This window comes from Thermobia domestica, chromosome 7, assembly GCF_964235325.1.
Source record: "Thermobia domestica chromosome 7, izTheDome1.hap1.1, whole genome shotgun sequence".
Taxonomy (NCBI): Eukaryota; Metazoa; Arthropoda; class Insecta; order Zygentoma; family Lepismatidae; genus Thermobia; species Thermobia domestica.
Window position 1 is genome coordinate 159319727 of NC_137460.1, and position 21567 is coordinate 159341293.

The window sequence follows — 21567 nt, forward strand, 5'->3', positions numbered from 1 at the left end:
TAAAGAGCTGAATATACAGCAGTCAATAGAGCGGAAATGATGGATGGTATGAGGGCGAAGTGCTACGACGCCACAACACATTGATGATATTAGTAAGACAAATGTTGTTATCTTCTGTTCCTGGGGCGACGCAGCAACTGATGGAGACAAAGGCAGCCCTATTAGTAGGTGATTTACTGTGCATGAGATCGATAGATGAGTGGTGAAACTGTACCAGAATGATAAATGTCATAACCTTCTGCATCAATGTTGTCGTGGCCGATGTTGAGATGATATAGGGTCATCAGATGTTGAAGAGGTGTTGGATAATATACAGCGGGAGTGTCAAAGTCTCGGTCATTGAGGAGAATGCTCAAGAATACGGGATGAGCAGATTCAATACGTTTCTGAATATACTTTGAGCGGAGGGCTTTGACACCAAAGACATCCTTCCGAGCATATCAAAAGGAACTTGTTATGTCAGTGAGAATTTTAATTGGATTTTATTGTTTTGCAATGAACAAAGCTTTACGCAGTATTGACATTTATGCCAAGTAATGAACAACGTAATGTTTTGCCGTAATCGGTCACGAAAATAGTTTTGTAAGCCCATGAATTGCGTGACAACAGTTACATGAGTAACAGTGCTGTCATCTGTTGTTCTTATATCCTAGCATATAAGGAAAACAGATGAGAACAGATGGCAGAACAATCCTCAGCGGACGTTACCGAGTTTTCAGGATCATTCAGCGGTCATTCGTCGAGATGTCTCATAAGCTGACACTGTAAGATCTCATGCTTGTTATAGAGAATCCAAGTTTACTATGTAATTTGCGAAGAGTTTTACAAGAGAAACTTTATACCAACCAACCCATTTTGAAAACAAACATATTTCGGCCATTCCATGTAAATATGAGCCTAAGGGCGAAAATTATTTTAAATATATTTTGCTCATTATTTATATAAAATTGACCAGAAAGGTTCAAAATTTACTATACAGATCGATTTCTTGTTGAAAAGTTTTAGTTTTGTCTTTTTAATCGATTGAAGTTCCATGCTGCACGAAGCCAGCCCAAGGTAGATTTTACCAGCAATTTTGGACACCCCTGATTATTATGTGATAAGCATTTGTTTCAGTTGCACTGCGGTGTAGACAAGCACGTACATTTTGGGAACTGAAGCTCAGAAGTTTTAAAGCTATAAGTATATTAAGTAGTCTACTATTTGATTACTTTTGGTACCAATGTAATTATGTAACGCTCATTACAATACAGCTATATATATATATATATATATATATATATATATATATATATATATATATATATATATTTGTACAACTTGTACTAAAAGTCAGACGTAGTCTATCTTTTGCAAAAGTAAAATCGAGGACATGGGCAACACAACAGGGAAGTTAATATCATTATATTTTTAATTTTATAGGCAAAAAACTGCGTAACGGGTGTTACATGTGAATTGTTAGGTTGGATTGACAGTGATATTTTGTGCACTTAGGCTAGCTCTAATGCTCTAAAGAGGGAATTTGAGGTTAGTAAAGTTATTAGAGGGTTCTCCTCTGAAGACATGAATTACAGTAAGGTGAGCAGTGTGCGAATCAAGGAACAGCTGTAACGGAGGTGATGAAATGCACTCCAGAGAAAATACATCTAGGAGATACCGTAGGATGGGGTAATCCCTCTCATCTCCCCGATAAATCGCACACTCAGGGTACTGATTAAATAGCATAAAAGCGACGCAATTCAAATGAGTACCCAGAACATACTAAAAGTCTACTTTATCAGAAGCTCAATACGCTGCTATTGAAAGTCTTCGTTCAGGAAATCATTAGGGGCTCCAATACGATAGATTTTCAAAACTGATAGTATTTTTCTGGTACAAATATGCGTGCAATATAATATTAGTACAGCTAATTGACTAAACAGGATCAGTCCTCATTCGTTCAGTATCATCCAGATGGTTGGCATCCTATCTATTACAATCGCAAAACTGGCCACAATTCTGTATGGATAAATCAAAGCACATAATCAATTTAGATGGCAAATATATCTGAGTAGTTTACATGTGACTCAGTTCCAGGCGAAATTACATTTTGCATTTTTCAGAAAAGCATAGTAAAATTAGAAACCCCAAAAACAGAATGCTCAAAATATCAGTTCCATTTCAGTTAGAGCATTTACTTTTGTCCGCTTCAATCGATTAAAGAAGAGCACTGCTTTCTCATAATCAGAGAATATAAGTGATGGAAATGATACTTCTGATATTTCCGAAACAGAAGAAAATGGCACAATAGCAAACATTTCAAGCAGTATATCTGTAAGACAGTTACCATACAGAAACCAGACAAACCATACACTACAATGACGTGTACAGTAAGCCAAAGAAATTCTTGATGTACAAAGTCCGTGAGATAGGCAACCCAACTAACGCCTGCTTCAAGATTAATTATTCCTGGTAGTAGCTATCACAGCAGCTTGAAGTTGCCCCCAACTGTTAAAAGCACAAATCGGAAAGACTGTTTTTGTGCAGAAGTGAGGGGAAACGCTGGCTGACGAAATGACAAAAGGGAGCCTTTGGATACTTGTGCTCAGTAAACAGCACAATACCAGAAAAAAGAAAATATATATATACGGACACCAGAGGCACCGATGAGGAGATAACAGGAGTTAAATAATCTTATTATTAACTCAAATGAGGGATTATAAACAAGATAACTTATTTCAAATGGCTATACATATGCGTATCAAATAATATACGGATAAATTATGCGGTATATGTAGTAGGTCATTTTTTAAGTAAACACAAAGCCTTGCGCTGAGTTTGAAACTATTAACAGTACTTCCACCTGCAAATCAATTAAAGCATGGATCGACCATTCGAGGGAAGAACCCAGCCTCGAATGAAAATTTTGGGGATCTAACAGGGCCTGAGCTCCTTGGTTCCGGCGCCACTGATTGATACGTAATACTTAGAAAGAAGGACTTATCCGATTTCATTATTCGTTAAATGACTTTTGAGAATGCAAAATATTGGTATGCAGTAATTTATTTGTAAATATTAAAAATGCAAAATTCATTAATACTCAAACGAGTCGGAGAACTCATCCGTACTAAGTGTATTTCCCCTTAGGTTGCAAATATAACTGATGGTTCCTGATTTGTATAGTATTTCTGAAAATTTACACATTGAGACAAGGAGAAAAGGGGAGAGTATAGTGTCAATTAACAACAATTTAAAAATGCACGAAATTAACGGATAATATCAAATATAGAACCATTAACAGAATTAACTCTGTAACTCGTTGTCTCCATTCATTTTTCTTCCTTTATTTTCAGGATTACATCATCACTGAATTTCTCCACTGGAGATTATCTTCCTTTAGCTGAATGCAACTGGAGCTCAGCTTTGTAAACGAAACATAGGAAATAGTCTAAAGGGAGAGGGCGCGAATCGAACCCCGACTGGAAAATCAGGAAATCTCCACGCTAACCATTCATCTAAAGCGTTTCTTACTGTGGGTCGCCTAAATAAAGAGCCCTCTCTTGTCGCTCAAAATAGTAGCTTGTTTATAGTCAAATAGATTGGCAAAACACAGGAATATGTAATTGATGACTTGCAGGGCATTATATGATTGTATTCACTAAATTATCAACATTGCAGATGTTTTAAAAAACAAAATACAAAACTCCTTTACTTTGAATCAAATACGGCGCGTACATATACACGTAAACAGACTAACGACGAATCAATTAACGCGTAGTAATCGTGGTTCAAGGGTCAAGGCGCTCGATCACTAATCTGAAGGTGGGGGAAGTTTTTTTTCAATATATAAAAATATTTCCTTCAATATAAAGTTCTGTTTTGAAGTGCTCGAAAAAATAAAATCAACTCATTTCATCACATTTCAAACCTCAGTCACATTTATTCACAATGTCCATCATTTATATACGAAGACGCTAAAATGAGGAACGTTAACATTGTTTTAATGGGAACTTATTTCTGATTTGAATACCAACCTTAAACCACGCGTCCAAAATGAAAAATATTTATGTTCCTGATACCTACTGCAATATTTGTATATGTAGAGAAGAGAAATACTGTGTGTGTATGAGAGAGGATTGAAAGAGAGAGAGAGTATGTGAGAGAGATAAAAAGAATATATGCTTGTATTTCTACTTACAATGTAAAAAGTTCTTGTAATTCATAATCTGGATTTTTGTAAAGAAAACGCTTGAAGCGACTTAATGTTCATAAAGCTTCTTTTTCTTAAAGCTGTTATAATTAATGACGCAAATAGTTAGATTTCTGCGCAGATGAGGATAACCGCGGATATCCGCATCGAAACGGGTATTTGCGGATATATATTTCTTTTATGTGCGGATAGCAGATAAAGTTGTGGATATGGTTTCCTACTTCTTTTTCCGATCTAAAAAAAAAAAAAACGTTATGAAATTTGTGATGATGGTGGAAAGAGCACTAAGAAACGTTTGTTTTGAATTAAATGTTTCAAAACATGTTGAAAAATAACTAAATTCAAAGTAAATGTGTTTGAAGCTGTGTCTCAGTGACTACAAAAGGACAAGAAATAAACGAGGGAATTGTCCTTTTATTGCTGTTTTCAATATTTTTAGCAGCCGTTTTGTAGGTGAATGACATCTCTGACTTAAACAGAAAGAAACGACAGGCCTCTTCGCTACTCCTCAAGTAACGCTATTTACTGTAAAAAAGAAAATTAATTGCCGCCAAAACACCTCTGATAAAGCTGAAAATTTTCAAACCATTGGCCTTGAAGATGAAGAAATGTCTTCAAATAAAGTGTTTCTAGCCTGAGAGGTCAGAAACCAAAACCCTAATTTAAACACCGCATCCCCTTCCATAAACTGAAAACTGGTCAGCAGAATTGTCTTTGTCTTTTGTGACAAACTGGAGAAGCGGGTAGGTCACGAAAATAGTAAACACATCACATGATTCTTCAGCAGCTAAAATCTAGAAAAGTATTCTCATCTTTCTCTCTCTCTCTCCTCTTAAAAAATTCTTTACTCTTTCCTTGGAAGTATAGAAGATACTGAATGCACATTTGCGACCCCACAGATTTCTCTCTTCGGAGAGGTGCCACGGACCTCAATGAACATTCCAATGGGTTGGAGTTTTATAACAGCAATTCTTTTTTTTTTTCTCTCTCTCTCTCTCTCTCTTCTTGTGTATATGTGTATATGTATGTATGTTCTGGACCTCTGGTAAAGAAAGAAAGAACAACCAATGCGTTGTTCTCCAACCCTAAGTGTGTCCAACAATTAGTGGGGTCTGCAAGGAAAAGCAGTAAATTCTAAACTTTCTCTATTGACTCTTCCCGAAATTAAAGGTATAGACCTCCTATTTCTATTCGAAGTTATTTTTACTTCTAGTTTTAGTAAAAGCGTGCTCGTGAAGCATGCAGATTGTATTGCGTTGTTAGTTCCGTTATTTTTTTTTTTTTTTAATTTAGTGCACTTGCTGCTGCTAGTGTCAGTTAGGGATATGTGAATTTGTTTGCGGTGCTGTGATTAATCTTTATTTCTTATATGGCAAAGAAATAAATGAATGGTTTTAGCAGGATAGTATCGTCTGCCCCTTGCTTCTATTGATGGTATAAAACTAACGTTGAGTTAATGTTGAGTTTAACGTTCCTTTCAGCAGCTATATGAGACGTTTACCTACTGATTAGAGTGGAATCCGAACCACATGAGCTCACACCGGGAATCGAACCGGGTCTTTTACGTCAAAGGTGCGTACGCTAACTGCTTAGCCACGAAGGAACTCGGTATAAAAATAGAATACCACATATTACACCATATTACTTCACCGACAGATTTCTGTTTTATGATCAGCTAAAATAGTATTTCTGGACATCGTAGCGAAAAACGTATTTGTTATTTCATGCTCTATACGAAACGTACAAAGAATAAACACAATAAAAACGAAACCGGGACAAGGATTTAATGTAAAATGCTTTGCCTCTCTCGAATAAATTACTCAATGTATTACAAGTGCATATCTCGAGCGAGCGTTGTAGAACTACTAAAACGCGCTAGCCTTATAATTTCCCTGTATGGTTTAGTGGTGCCCTCCCTGCTAGTCCATTAACTAGCACTGCGACTTTGGTGTACGGAGTCCCGGGTTCGATTCCCGGCGGGAGAACTTTTGGAATTTTAAATGTCCTCGATGTTTCTGTGTTCGTGTCCCTGTCCTTCTAGCTGATTGGAAAGAAGTGAAGCAAACGAGTAAAGCAAGTAAACTTAAGTAATAAGTAGTTCAAGTAAGTTACTGAGACACGTTCGGTGAGTCAGTTGACCTTCAGAAAAAAAGAAAAAAGTGGCTAGCACGTGCGTCTGTGGTGTACGGGGTCCCGGGTTCGATTCCCGGTGGGAGAACTTGAAATTTTAAATGTCCTCGATGTGTCTGTGTTCGTGTCCCTGTCATTCAAGGTTACTGGAAATAACTGTAGGACGTATATAACCGAGTAGAAACAAGTTACTGACAAGGGGAAAGCAGACTTTGCTAAATGAACTTCCGCGCTACCTTTCACGAGGTAGGAGTGCACATTTAAAGTGTCAATATTACAAACTGCAATAGCCAGAAAACCCGTCTTAAAGTTTCTGATTTTCCGCATAAATGATAGAACGCGTTATCAAGTGACAGAGTGAGGAATATCTATACCTTACGCGCAAAAGGTCCAGCTCGAGTCATTTTTCTTGTAACTAATAAAAGTAGCCATTTGTAACTACAAGTAAAATATATATTCACCATATGTTTATAAATAATAAAAATGTTCAAATCAGTTGTATCCGTAAATATATTGACAGTGGCGTAATTAGAGGGGTGGCAATCGGGCTCAAGCCCCTCGAAATAAATTTCGTAAATACAGAATTTCATTAAAATTTGTCGGCACCCAAAAGGAAAAACGTAAGTGCTAATTCACGTGTTGTGCACGACCCCTCCCCGAAACAAAATCCTAAATACGAAATTGTTTATTGATGTCACTAAATATATTATGGTTACCACAGTCATTGTGCAAAAAAATGTTCTTGACACTTCGTATCCATATCTGGGGACAGTGCGAATTACAAGAAAATCCCTTTGGTAATACTGGATATGTGCTACAACTAGAGGCATAATTTGAGATTTTGCTTGAGGGGGGCAAGAGCAACACCGACATAAGACTTTCACCTTTTGTAGTAGTATATTAATAGACAATTGATTAAAGTATATGTATTAATCAAACTCTTGTGGGGGTAGTTGTCCCCTCTTGCTCCCCTAAATAACTCCCTTGGCTACAATTGTTATAGTTTCCCATGCACCTGTCGTTTGAAATGAGGCTCCTGATTATAGCATACATCCGGCATTACCAAAGGGAATTTCCCTTTATCCCTCTTGTAATTCGCACACTGTCCACTGATAAAGACACGAAGCGCCAAGAACATCTTTTACACAACGAGTGTGGTAATCATAATATATCTAGTGATATCAATATACAGTGGAATATTTAGGATTTTGTTTCGGCGAGGGGCTATACACAACACGTGAATAAGCACTTACATAAGCAAAGGAGAGGAACCGAAACGTTATGAAAATGTGGGTTGGCAGGCTCGTGCTGTGTGGTCATACGGTTAGCGTGTTGGCCTGCGGAATCAGAGATCCTAATTTCGATTCGCGGGCAAAGTAACAATTTTATGTGTACTTTTTTACTCAAATAATAAGTTCATATATTTTAACTTCGATAAAAATAATGTATTTATCCGTAATTTATTAATTTGCAAGAAAATACAAATTGCAACAAAAATGGTTTGCTTTTGTTGTAAATAACGCTATGACCTCTAATCATAATAACACTATGACTAAGTACCACTTCATAAAGCTAATTTGCAAAACAATTATCGAAATTGTAATGTGTGTAACTTGAATAAAGAATTAATTGAAGCTAAAATGTATAAAATTATTATTTGGGAAAACAAATAGAGAGATTGCCTGGAACGCGAATAGAACTCAACAGCTCTGAAGCAGGACTAAAAGTACGCTAACCATTTGACCACAGACTACGGGCCTGATTTCCACTATTTTCATGACGTTTTCTTGCTCGCTTTTTTGTGGGTCGATTCAAGTGCCATCCGTGAAGGGCCTGTCTTCATTCTGGCTCAAATCATTTATCATTTTTTTTCTGCAGAATCCAAATGTGCAAGAAAAAATGTGGGTTCACATTAAAATTTTAATGTTACCCTCCGTACCTCCGAATGAGGTAGGGATAGAGGTTGCGTTTGGTATCACTGGATAGCCTTTTCAAAATAGTTAACACGTGTTGTTTTTGTTTTCCTGATCTGTATATTTCGCGAGATAATTGGTCGTTCCGGAACTATGAAGAAACACACACTTATAGAATGCTTGTTTTTTCCATAAAAAGTTGCAAGTGTAATTCACAATTTTTTCAGTTTTCAAAATGTTTCCAAATACAAAATTCCTACTTCCCAATACGGATTTAAATCGAAATACTAACAATCTGTATTGAGAAGTAAGTTTTCTAATTTTTTTCATTTCTTCTGAATAGCCTCCTGCTGAAAGGGACGTTAAACTCAAAATCAACTCATCAACTGAACTCATATTCTGATATCTGTACCGATACAAGATTGCGGATAAAGAACACACGCTGTGACTGTGGTTGGTTTGAATCGGGCTTCGGGAGTGGATCATTAAAATTATGTTTTTCTACTGTGTTGTAATAAAAGGATATACAGGTGTACAAGTTTCAAAGCAAATATAAGGCCAAGGAGCAAATATGTCGAATGATTTTTTTCAATTATTAGCATCCTCGTCTTTGGTGCGAGACATCTGAGTTTGAATCTGAAAGTAAATCCGGTTTCCGAATGTGAGAGTGCATATGGTTTATTATAGAGGAAAATATTTTACCGGGAATTTTCTAGAGGAGGAAGCCCAATTGACTTACACGTAACACTTCCCAAGTGTAACACTCGGATTTCGATAAAATTTAGCAGGTTGATACTACACATAAACGAATACGTGTTTTTTTACTTTCTGTGGAACAACGGTTTTAGGGGGCAAAAGCCCTCACCCAAAATTTAGAAAGTTGATGTCTGAAAGGCAAGAAGAAGTTTACCGAAGTGAATGAAATTGTGTACAGATATTGTAGACATAAGATGAGAGAATACGTGATTCGAATTTTCCTGGGAAAAAAGAAGAAGAAGAAAATTGTTGGGTGGACCGAAGGGTTAGGTGTGGGAAAGAGTAGACCGAAGCGAATGAAATTGTGTGTAGATATTATGTATGTAAAATAAGGCCTTTCATGTTCAACAAGTGTCCCCATCCGATTTCTTCAAATTTGGCACATCAACAGTAAGCACAAACAGTATAGCGTATTTTATGGTATTTCGGGAGGTGTCTTTAACCCTTACAATGTTTTTCCGCATAAACAGAAAGACTGTCTATTTATTTCTTATTTACTGTTGATGTGCAAAATTTGAAGCAAATTGGATGCGGACACTTGGGAAACACGATAGGCCTTATTTAACATATACAATATCTACAGACAATTTCATTTGCTTCGGTCCACTCATTGCTGCGCTACTACGTTAAAATTTACTTTTTTCAGAGGGGGTCTTGGCCCCCAAACAGTATTGGGGCCAAGGAGCCCTCAGAAATGTACTTTTGATATTTCGTAATCAACGGTTTAGAAGATTTGTGCCCCGCCCAACTTTTGTTTAAAGGAAAATACGAAACAGTATTCCCTCATTTTACGTCTACAATATCTGTGTACGGTTTCATTGCCTTTCAGCCGTCAACTTTCAAAATTTTGGGTGGGAACTTTTGATCCCTGGACAATCTACGCAATTAGAATTGGACAATCTACGCACAATTTCCAATCGATTAGTCAAAACGTCATCTTTCTAGAGCCTGTAGCTTCCGAGATCTCATTGTCGGAAAGATAGACCACAAACATATAAACGTCCTCAACATATACTTTAAAAGAACTCGGAAGATGGAAGCACAATTCACATGCATTGATTTTAGAGAAGGCTTATTAAAATACAAAGGTTTTGAACAATAATTTTAAATCATAAACTTTATGAAAAAGATATAGTTAACTAATTTAGACTATTTAAAGTACAAATACTTAAAATGTTTGTCTCTGTTAAACGTGAAATCACACACAACCGTAAACGAAAGATATGAAAGCTAAAATTATAGGTTGGAGCTCAGGCACTTTTAATTGCTGTTGTAGCATTTTAATAGATAGATAGAAAGATAGAAAAATAACAATATTGTTATTATCAGGGGCGGATCCAGGACCGACTTCTGGGGGAGGGGCGGTGAGTTGTCATACTGCTACTTTTAAGGACTCCAAACTTTAGAATGAGTTTTATTTATATATATAAAATAAGAAAGTTTTCTCTTCTGGGGGGCGATCGCCCCTCCTGGATCCGCCCCTGGTTATTATTATATAATTAGTTTAGCAGAAGAACAATAAGCAATCATTTTTTCTAACTCATATTGATGGGCAAGAGTCGAGCTAAAACTCGACTCAGATTCAAGTCGAGTTCCGAGCCGATTCACTGATTTTGGCGTCGAGTTTCTAGTCGTGTTGAGTTTGATAAATGGTTCGTTCGTTTTAATTCGTTTTGAAATCATGGCCTAATTACACTGGAAAGTGAAAGCCATGAGAAATATAAGCTAAGCAGTAATATGGAATACTTTTAGAGTTGCTCACGAGAGGGAACACTGCTCGCATCTCTTCTCGTCTCGATATCGAGACCACAAGAGATTTTTTATAACAAGCTCAGCTCTGCTCGGCTCAACTGAGAGGATGGTTCGAGCCGACTCGCTTGGGGTGAGCCATCGGCTCGAGCTGGCCTGGTTGGGATGAGCCATCTGGTCGGTTCGGCTCATCTGGGTCGAAGGCTCTAGCCGAGTCGGTTGGGTGAGCTGTTGGCTCGGCTCACTTCTCGGTTCAGGTCGATAGTGAATGAGCTGTGAGCCGAGCTGCTCAAGTCGTTGACAATTCTAAACCCGGGCTAGCAGTTTTGAAGATATTTGGTCAGTGCCCTATAACTTTTAACAATGTTTGGCTCGAGCCCGAATACTTAACCTAGACCCTCAACCCAAATTCAGAAGCTCGTGAACAATGTCCTTGACTCCTAGACTTCACGACTAGCGAGGTTGGCAATCAACTAGTCTTTTAGTATTCAAATAGAAACTGCCTATCTTTCATGTTTCAACACAGTGTTGTTATAATTAATGGTAATAATAATAATAATAATAATAATAATAATAATAATAATAATAATAATAATAATAATAAGTTGTAGTAGTAGTAGTAGTAGTAGTATCATTGATAACCTATATTGTCTATGCAAGATACTTGAAGAGAGTACTCGAAACTACACACCAGATTTGGTTCGACTCGACTCGAAACTCGACCCGAATTCGAGTCGAGTTGGAGGAAAATTTTCGAGCCGAGTTCTCGGGTCGAGCTCAAAGATGTCTGTTTCTAGTCAAATCGAGTTTCAAAGAAAACTTGCTCGTACTCGCTCGTGTCCATCCTAGGGTGACCAAATTCTAACAAACCAAAAGTAGGACACAAGTATAATAGTATATGATAGTTTACTGCGTCGTCAATACGCATATCATTATTTCATTTAATGTTAACCTTAAGTTAATCGTTCGTTTTTGTTAAAAAGAAGAAACACTGAACAAAAATATTAAAGAAATTCAACACAACTCCAAATGCTTTGATGAATGACAAAATGTTTTTTTTTTTTTTTTTTTTTTTTTAGTATTTAGTAACGTACAGCGAGACTTCGTGTTGGGATTTAAAAAAAAAAAAAGAGATTTTCGAAGCGTGGTATTATTTTAAGAAATGAGAGAAAATTTAGACCGGCACAAGGGAATTTCTACAGGTACGTAACTTGATCATCACTATCATAAGTTGAAAAATAAACCTTTCCTACTTTACCGATATCTCAACAAGCCCTTCTCAGCAATGTATTGTAAAAAAAATGGTTTGTTGATTGTTCTCCATCGCTAGTCTTTTGAGAAGTGTTAAAAAAAAACGGCAGTTCATCATTCAGGAAAAGAGTGTATTTGATTCAAAATATTGTGAATAAAGATGAAACATTAAGATACTGAAAATAAATTAACTCTAGACATTTCGCAGGACATTTTAAAGAAGAAAGATATTTCTCGATTTTCTAGGCGTCTTTGCAACACGCAGGACAGCTCTTTGAAAAACAGTACTGTACTGCGAAAATCAGTACGTCTGGTCACCCTGGCCCATCCCTACGAGTAACGCAATATGGAATTTTAGTCAATGTTACATTATATGAAAATATTCATATAGCTGTCAAGTAAAAATTTGTCCTTGCATTTACATAAGCGATTCAGAACGTGCAATAATAATAATAATAATAATAATAATAATAATAATAATAATAATAATAATAATAATAATAATAATAATAATGAGCGGTAGTAATAGTAGTACGGAAAATTCAAGTAATAAGATTTTTTAACATATTCAAAGTTTCGGACCTAAAAGTAACGCGTTAGTAACGCGTTACTTTCGAAGTAAAGTAAGAGTTACTTTCTTGGGGCAAGTAACGCGTTAGGAACGCTTTACATTTTAATAAAAGTAAAGTAACTTGTAACGCGTTACACTTTCACAAGTAACTTACCCAACACTGATTTATGGTCTAATTAGTTCTCTAATCCTAATTTTTTGGCTCCTTCTGTTTAGCGGGAAATCGCAAAATGAGCGAGTCTAGCATGACATAAAACTAGTGTCCCGCAAACGGTAACAGGAGTTCGATCGAAAAAATTCAAGCGCCATAATTATGTCCAATTTATGCGCTAATTATTTACTGTAATCTCAAATTTTAGTTTCCTACTGTTTAGCGGAAAATCGAAATTAAATTGGGCGAGTGTTGCTTGACATTAAGTTAGATCCCCATCGTACGGTTATGGTTACAATGGTCCCATCGGAAAAAAACAAATTCCAGAATTATGTGCTACTTATGGGCTAATTAGTTGCTCTAATCCTAAATTTAGGACTACTACTGTTTAGCGAGAAATCGCAAAATGGGCGAGTCTAGCATGTAATAAAGCTAGAACCCCCGAACCGGTAACAATGGTCCGATCGAGAAAATTAAATGGTAGAATTATGTGTTATTTGTGGGCTAATTGGTTGCTCTAATGCCAATTTTAAGCTCCCACTGTTTAGCGGGAAATCGGAATTAAAATGGGTGACTCTAGCTTAATATCAAGCTACAACCCATATTCGGTTACAATGGTCCGATTTAAAAAAATTCAAATGCCAGAATTATGGGCTATTTATGGGCTAATATGTTGCTCTAATCCCAAGTTTTCGGGTCCTACTGTTTAGCGTTAAATCGGACTCAAAATTGTGGAGTCTTGCTTGACATCAAGTTAGAACCCCCCATACGGTTACGGATAGAATAGTCCGATCAAAAAAATTCAAATTCCAGAATTATGTGCTATGTAAAGGGCTAATTAGTTGCTCTAATCCCAATTTTTGGTCTCTTACTCTTTAGTCAGAAACCGGAATCAAAATAAGCAAGTCTAGCTTGTCATCAACCTAAAATGTCCTATAGGGTTACGATTACAATGGTCCGATCGGAAAAATTAAAATTTCAGTATTATGGAATCTTTATGGGGTAATTAGTTGCTCTAATCCCAATTTTTGGTCTCCTACTGTTTAGCAGGAAATTGATTTCAAAATGTACGAGTCTTACTTGGTATCAAACTAGAACACCCCATTCGGTTACAATGGTCCGATCGAAAAAATTCAAATGCCAGAATTATGTGCTATATTTGTACTAATTAGTTGCTCTAATCTCAAATTTTGGGGTCCTACTGTTTCGCGTTAAATCACACTCAAAATTGGTGAGTCTTGCTTGACATAGAGCTAGACCCCCCAAACGGTTAAGGTTACAATGGTCCTATTGAAAAAATTCAAACGCCAGAATGATGTCGTATTTATGGGCTAGTTAGTTGCTCTAATTCAAATTTTTGTGCTCCTATTGTTTAATGGGGAATTGGAATCAAAATGTGCGAGTTTAGCTTGACGTCAAGCTAGAACTCCCCATGCGGTCACGGTTAGAATGGTCCAATCAAAAAATTCAAATTCCAAAATAATGTCCTATGTATGGGCTAATTAGTTGCTCTGATCCCAATTTTTGGTCTCCTACAGTTTAATGGGAAACCGGAATCAAAATAAGCGAGTCTAGCTTGTCATCAACCTAAAATGCTCCATAGGGTTAGGATTACAATGGTCCGACCGAAAACAAGTTCCAGAATTATGAGCAATTTATTTGTTCTAATCCTAAATGTTCGGTTCCTACTGTTTTTGCGGGAAATCGCAAAATGGGCGCGTCTATGATGACAAGCTAGAACCCCGAATTGGTTACAATGATCCGATCGAAAAAACTCGAATTCCAGAATTATGGGCTATCTATGGTCTAATTAGTTGCTCTAATCCCAATTTTTGGGCTCCTACCGCTTAGTGGGAAATCGGAATCAAAATGAGCGACTCTAGCTTTACATCAAGCTAGAACTCCCACATACGGTTACGGGTACAATGGTCAATCGAAAAAACTGAAACGTCAGAATTATGGGCTAGTTATGAGCTAATTACTAGCTGTAATACAAATTTTTGCGCTCCTGCAGTTTAGCGGTTAATCGGAAGCAAAAAAGGGAGTCTAGCTTGACATCAAGATAGAACACCATCTATAATTACAATGGTTCGATCGAGAAAATTCAAACGCTAGAATTATGTGCTATTTATGGGCTAATTAGCTGCTTTAATCCAAATTTTTGTGCTTCTACTATTTAGTGGGAAATCGGATTCAAAACGGGCGAGTCTAGCTTGACGTCAAGCTAACCCTCCCTTCCCCCCGCATACAGTTACGGATACAATGGTCCGATCGGAAAATTTGAAATTCCTGAATTTTGTGCTATCTATGAGCTAATTAGTTGCTCTATCCCAATTTTTGGGGTCTTACTGTTTATTTTGAACTCGGAATCAATGGCAATCAAAAGGGCGAGTATACATTCACATCAAGCTAGAAGCCCCCATACGATAACGGGTATCGTATCCGATCGAAAAAGACAGAATTATGGGCTACATATAGGCGAATTAGACGGCCTAATCTCAATATTTGCGCTCCTACAGTTTAGTGGATAATCGGAATCAAAATGGTCGAGTCTAGCTTGACATAAAGCTAGAGCCCCCACATAGGGTTATGGTTAGAATGGTCAATCAAAAAAAACTGAAACGCCAGAATTATTGAAGATTTATGAGCTAATTATTTGCTCTAATCCCAAGTTTTGTGGTCCTACTGTTTAGCGGGAAATCGGAATCAAAATTGGCGAGTCTTGCTTGACATGAAGCTAGAACCCCCCTCCCCCAAAAGGTTAAGAAGACAATGGTCCTATCGAAAAAATTCAAACGCCAGATTTATGTGCTATTTATGGCCTAATTAGTTGCTTTAATCCCAGTTTTTGGACTGCTACTGTTTACTGGAAAATCGGAATCAAAATGTGGGAGTCGAGCTTCAAATCAAGCTAGAACTTCCCATAGGATTACGGTTACAATGGTTCCATCGGTAAAGAACAAATTCCAGAAATATGGGCTATTTGTTTGCTCTAATCCCAATCTTTGGGCTCCTACTGTTTAACTGGATATGGGAAAATGGGCGAGTCTAGGATGAGATCAAGGTAGAACCCCCGAAACGGTAACAATGGTTCGATCGAAAAAATCGAGACGCCAGAATTATGTGCTATTTATGGCCCGATTAGTTGTTCTAATCCTAATTTTTCGACTCCTACTGTTTAGAGGGAAATCGGAATTAAAATGGGTAAGTCTAGTTTGATATCAAGGTAGAACCACCCCATTCGGTTACAATGGTCCGATCGGAAAAGATCAAATTCCAGAATTATGGGATATTTATTAGCTGTAATCCCATTTTTGGGGCTCCTACTGTTTAACCGTATATGGGAAAATGAGCGAGTCTAGGATGACATCAAGCTAGAACCGCCGAAACGGTAACAAAGGTTCGCTCGAAAAAAATCAAACCCCGGAATTATTTGTTATTTATGGCAGTCTTGGGAAGTAACGTACCGCAAGTAACTCGTTACTTTGTAAGTAGCGTTTCCTAGTAACGCGTTACATTTTTTCCAAAGTAACTGTAACGGTAACGCGTTACAAATTTTTAAGTAACGTACCTAGTTTGCGTTACTTTTCGCGTTACATTTCGGATGAGTAACTACAATATATGTATATTATGTATTTTTCGGAAACAAATGTTTCTATCCTGTAAGTAAATTTCTTGGAAGGAAGCAATGGAGCATGAATGATGTAAGTGACCAACAGTGAGTCACCGGCACTCAAAGAAACAGATAAGATCATAGTACCACTTGCTGTTTTTGGAAGATGAGGACAGTCTCAAAGAAATCACGTTTACTGATTGCAAGCACCTGGAAGGTTTTGTCATAGATTTTGACAGCTCCATTCAGTGAGTGAACTACGAGTGCAATTGTACCGTTAGTCTATTTTACTTTGATTGGTGTTGTTTTTATAAAGATGGAGAACGAAAATATTTTACCGTTCGAACATTTGAAAGATACTTCTTTTTAAAAGCTGAAGATGATGGTGTACAGAATTTAAAAGTAAAGTGGTGCCCCGGCGGGAAATATTTATCAACAACTAGGGTGCTATAATTAACGATATACAGAAAGGTGTTAATATGAATAAACTGTGTTCTGATGAGCAGGCCTACTTTATTACTAGAAAGTAGTGTGTTGATGGTATGTAATATTGGATTTCTTTCAGATCAGTTTGTGTATCCTAGAGTCCCGTTGATTATAGAGTTTGGAACAACTAGCTTTAAAAAGCATGTATCGATTTTAAAATTACTGGCAAGTTTTGATTCACCTTCAGTTAATGTGTTCTCTTTTATTAGTTGTAGTGTAATGTTTCTCTATATTCTGTATTTTTAATTTTACATAACAACATTGTTATTATCAGGGGTGGATCCAGGGCCGACTTCTGGGGGGGCGGTGGGTTGTCATACTGCTACTTTTAAGGACTCCAAACTTTGGAATGTTTTTTATTTATATATATAAAATAAGAAAGTTTTCTCTTCTGGGGGCAATCGCCCCGAACGCCCACTGCCCGGATCCGCCCCGATCGTTCCCCCTGGATACGCATCTGGTTATTATTATATAATTAGTTTAGCAGAAGAATAATAAGCAATGATTTTTTCTAACGCATATTGATGGGCAAGAGTCGAGCTAAAACTCGACCCAGATTCAAGTCGAGTTTTGAGTCGAGTCAAAGGTAATATTCTCGAGTCGAGTTCCGAGCCGATTCGCTGTTGTTAGTTGCTTTAATCCCAATTTTTGGGCTCCTACTGTTTAGTGGGAAATCGGAATCAAAATGTGCGAGTCTAGCTTGATAGCAAGCTAGAACCCCCCATACGGTGACGGTTACAATGGTCCGATCGGAAAACAAGTTCCAGAATTATGGGCTATTTTTTGCTCTAATCCCAATTGTTGGATTCCTACTGTTTAGTGGGAAATCGAAATCAAAGTGGGCGGATCTTCCTTTACATCAAGTTAGAACCCCCCATACTGTTACGGATAGAATAGTCCGATCAAAAAAATTCAAATTCCAGAATTATGTGCTATGTAAAGGGCTAATTAGTTGCTCTAATCCCAATTTTTGGTTCCTACAGTTTAGTGGGAAAACGATTTCAAAATGTGCGAGTCTTGCTTGGCATCAAACTAGAATAACCCATTCGGTTACAATGGTACGATCGAAAAAAGACTCCAGAATTATGGGCTTTATATGGACTAATTCGTTGCTTTAATCCCAATTTTTGGTATCCTATTGTTATCGGAAAATAGGAATCAAAATTCGGGAGTTTTGATTAACATCAAGCTATAACCCGCTAAATGTTTACGGTTACAATGGTCCTATCATAAAAATTCAAACGCCAGAATTATGTACTATTTGTGGGGTAATTAGTTGCTCTAATCGCAAGTTTTGTGCTCCTACTGTTGAGTGGAAAATCGGATTCAAAATGGGCTAGTTTAGCTTGACATCAAGGTAGAACCCCCCATACGGTTACGGTTAGAATGGGCCGATCGGGAAAAAATTACAAAATTGTGTTCTATTTATTTGCTCTAATCCCAATATTTGGGCTCGTACTGTTTAGCGGGAAAATCGGAATTAAAATGGGCGACTCTTGCTTGACATCAAGCTATAACCCCCTATGCGGTTACGGTTACAATGGTCTGATTGAAAAAAATCCAGAGTTATGGGTTAATTATCGGCTAATGAATTGTTCTAATCTGAATTTTTTTGCTCCTAGTGTTTCGGTACCTATTGTTTCGTGTTAGGGAACATAGGATTAAGTACATGCTATTTCAGTTGTTGAGGAAGTTACTAGTTTGTCATTCATTTTTTTTCTAATTCAGTTTTATTACTCCCCGAATCCCTTTAGTTTGAAGCACTTATAATGAGTAGGAATAGTCATATCCGCGAGCGGGTTGCGCGGATCCAAGCAGTTTAACAACCCATCCAGAAGAGATGCAGAGGGCAAATGACTGCATCTTTATAAATGCTTCAAAGATCCTCCAATATTCCCCTTTAGTTTTAATTCTTATTATTATTTTTTTTTTGTTTATTTTTTTTACCAAGTGTGGTATGCGTAGTTCATTGTTTTGATAGTCAAATATTTAATTTCTTTGATTAAGATAAAAGTATATGAAAATACTCATCGTTATCATTACGTTAATTATTTTAGTAATTTTTATAATATGTGTTCAGAACTGAGCGTTCCTCTCAATAAAAACTAACGCCAGTAAGTAAATGAAGAGGCAGCAACATAAAAACTAATATTTTTTCTCCCCAGCAGGGGTGAGTGTGTGTGTGTAAAAACGTGACACCAAGAAAGCAACGGTAGCTACGTGTATTGTGTTAATATCGCATTAATCTACATATAATAATGTTCATCTAGCAACTTTGTTTGTATTTTTTGAATTCATATAATCTTGTGTTTTATGAAATGCAATATATTGAACAGTCTCAAGGCAACGTCGAAAAATTATTAAGAGACCAGCGCCTACACAAGGATTACATCGACCAAATGGTCCTCCACGCCGGATCAGGATTCTACAGTGCAGTTAACAAGGTAGGTAGTGAGTGCATATTTCAATATAATATTATCCTTGTATCACTTATACAAAATAAGCCTGTAATAGCAAAGCCTCATTTAGAACGTAAGTGTTAAAAGTGTATTTAATTTGAGTGAAGCATGACGGACAGAATGAAAGAATTAGTTTTCAAGAGAGGCCAAATTAAGGCCAAACTCACTCGTTTTAAACCTTTTGTAGATAGTTTTACAGAAGATCAGAATATTACGCAGTTAGTGTTACGTTACGAGAAAATAAAACAGTGCTATGATGAATTTGATGCAATACAATCCGAAATAGAAATGTTACAGGGTTCATCAGAAATTGATCAGGAAACGCAAGAAAGAGAGCAGTTCGAGAATACTTATTTTGATTTAGCAGCTAAGACGGAAGTGTTCATAAATCAACACAGCTCCAGTGCAAAGAAAAATGAAAACAATGAAGCAAGCAATTCTAATCCATCAGTCAGGTTGCCGGTGATAAACCTTCCGACCTTTTCTGGAAGCTACGATGAGTGGTTGTCGTTCTATGACACGTTTCAGGCATTAATACATAACAATAGCACGCTGCAGCCAGTGCAAAGGTTTCATTATTTACGTTCTTCTCTACGTGGGGAGGCTCTTGAAGTAATACAAGCCTTGGAAATTTCTTCTGAAAACTATGACGTAGCATGGACTTTACTCAAAGAACGTTTTGAAAACAAAAAGTATATTGTTAACAAACACGTCAAAGCTTTATTTGAAATGCCAATGGTGGAACGTGGGTCGGCTGTTTCGCTTAAATCTCTTTTAGACAGCACGGTAAAACATTTGAGGGCTTTAAAATCATTAGGTCAACCGATAGAAAGCTGGGATGCATTACTTATTTATTTGATTGCGACCAAACTAGACAATACAACACATAAGGAGTGGGAAAAAACACAATCAACGAATGAATTACCGAACATGTCACAGCTGACACAATTTTTACAGCAGCGTTGCCAAGTTTTAGACGCAGTTGATAATAAGCGTAGACCTAAAGAGACACCCTCAGTTCCAAGTAACAAATATCAACAAACAAATAAGGCAGGTAAAAAGAGTTCTTACTCAACGACAGCACGCGTAACGTGTTCCGACAACAATGCATGTCCCAGCTGTAAAGGCTCACACAAATTATTTCAATGCCAGTCATTGTTGAGAAAATCTATAGGAGATAGAATTAAAGAAGTTAAACGTCTTTCTTTGTGTATAAATTGTCTCAAACGAGCGCATAAGGCAATGAGGCTTATCAGGTAATTGTAAAATATGCAATAAAAAGCATAACACGTTACTGCACTACTCGCGTTGTCCATCGCCCACTAGAGCGAATGAACCACAAGATGAAAAGGAAATAGGTCAAGGTCAAAACACGCTCGCTGCGACCACATCACTCGGGCAGGAATGTGAAGATAAGAATATTCGTTCTACAAACAGTGTACCGCAGAATCTTAGGAGACCACCAAGCGTTATGCTATCCACAGCTGTAGTATATGTTAAAGATAAACAGGGTAATTTTCAAATGTGTCGAACACTTCTCGATTGTGCTTCTCAGTCCAATTTTCTAACAAACAGAATGGTTCAATTATTGGGACTAACAAAGAGTAATAGCGTTGTACACATAAATGGTATAGGTAATGCTAATACAAGGTCATGCCATAGCGTTCAGGCTACAATTAAGTCAAGACACAACAATTATTCAGCCACATTAGACTTCATTATATTGCCGCAAATATCACAAGACTTGCCTATGGTTCATGTAGACACGTCATCGTGGGAAATACCTTCCAACATTGAATTAGCAGATCCTAGCTTCAACATACCACAGCGTATTGACATGTTATTGGGGGCGGAAGTATTCTTTGATCTACTTTGTGAAGGGCAAATAAAACTCAAGGCAGGGTATCCAACCTTGCACAAAACATTGTTTGGCTGGATTGTAGCTGGAAAAATAGACAATCAACCACACATTTCGACAAATGTGTGTCACCTCTCCACAACAGAAAAAATACACGAGCAATTACAAAAATTCTGGACGATAGAAGAGTGTTCAACAAAACATCCATTAAGTCAAGAGCAAGCAGAATGTGAAAGACACTTCAAAGAAACACACCGGAGAGACGAGACTGGGAGATTCATCGTCAGACTTCCCTTTAAAGAAAATGTGGGGAATCTTGGTAAATCCAAGGAGATTGCAACGAGAAGACTTTATTCAATGGAAAAAAGGCTTATGAAGGATCCTGAGAAAAAAAGGGCATATATAGCGTTCATGAAGATTTGGGCCATATGGAAGAAATAA

At 37.1% G+C, this 21567-nt stretch overlaps 2 protein-coding genes across 2 annotated transcripts; both read left to right on the forward strand.

The window, feature by feature from the left end:
• The first annotated feature begins 19376 nt into the window (after nt 1–19376).
• LOC145689384 (uncharacterized) lies at nt 19377–20528 on the forward strand. Its single transcript, XM_081763537.1, has one exon. The coding sequence runs from the start codon at nt 19377–19379 to the stop codon at nt 20526–20528; it is 1152 nt and encodes a 383-aa protein (XP_081619663.1).
• Nucleotides 20529–20844: 316 nt separating this feature from the next.
• LOC145689385 (uncharacterized) lies at nt 20845–21567 on the forward strand. Its single transcript, XM_081763538.1, has one exon. The coding sequence runs from the start codon at nt 20845–20847 to the stop codon at nt 21565–21567; it is 723 nt and encodes a 240-aa protein (XP_081619664.1).

Coding starts and splice junctions, on each gene's coding strand:
- LOC145689384 (XM_081763537.1), top strand. CDS start 19,377: ATGACGGACAGAATGAAAGAATTAGTTTTCAAGAGAGGCCAAATTAAG.
- LOC145689385 (XM_081763538.1), top strand. CDS start 20,845: ATGGTTCAATTATTGGGACTAACAAAGAGTAATAGCGTTGTACACATA.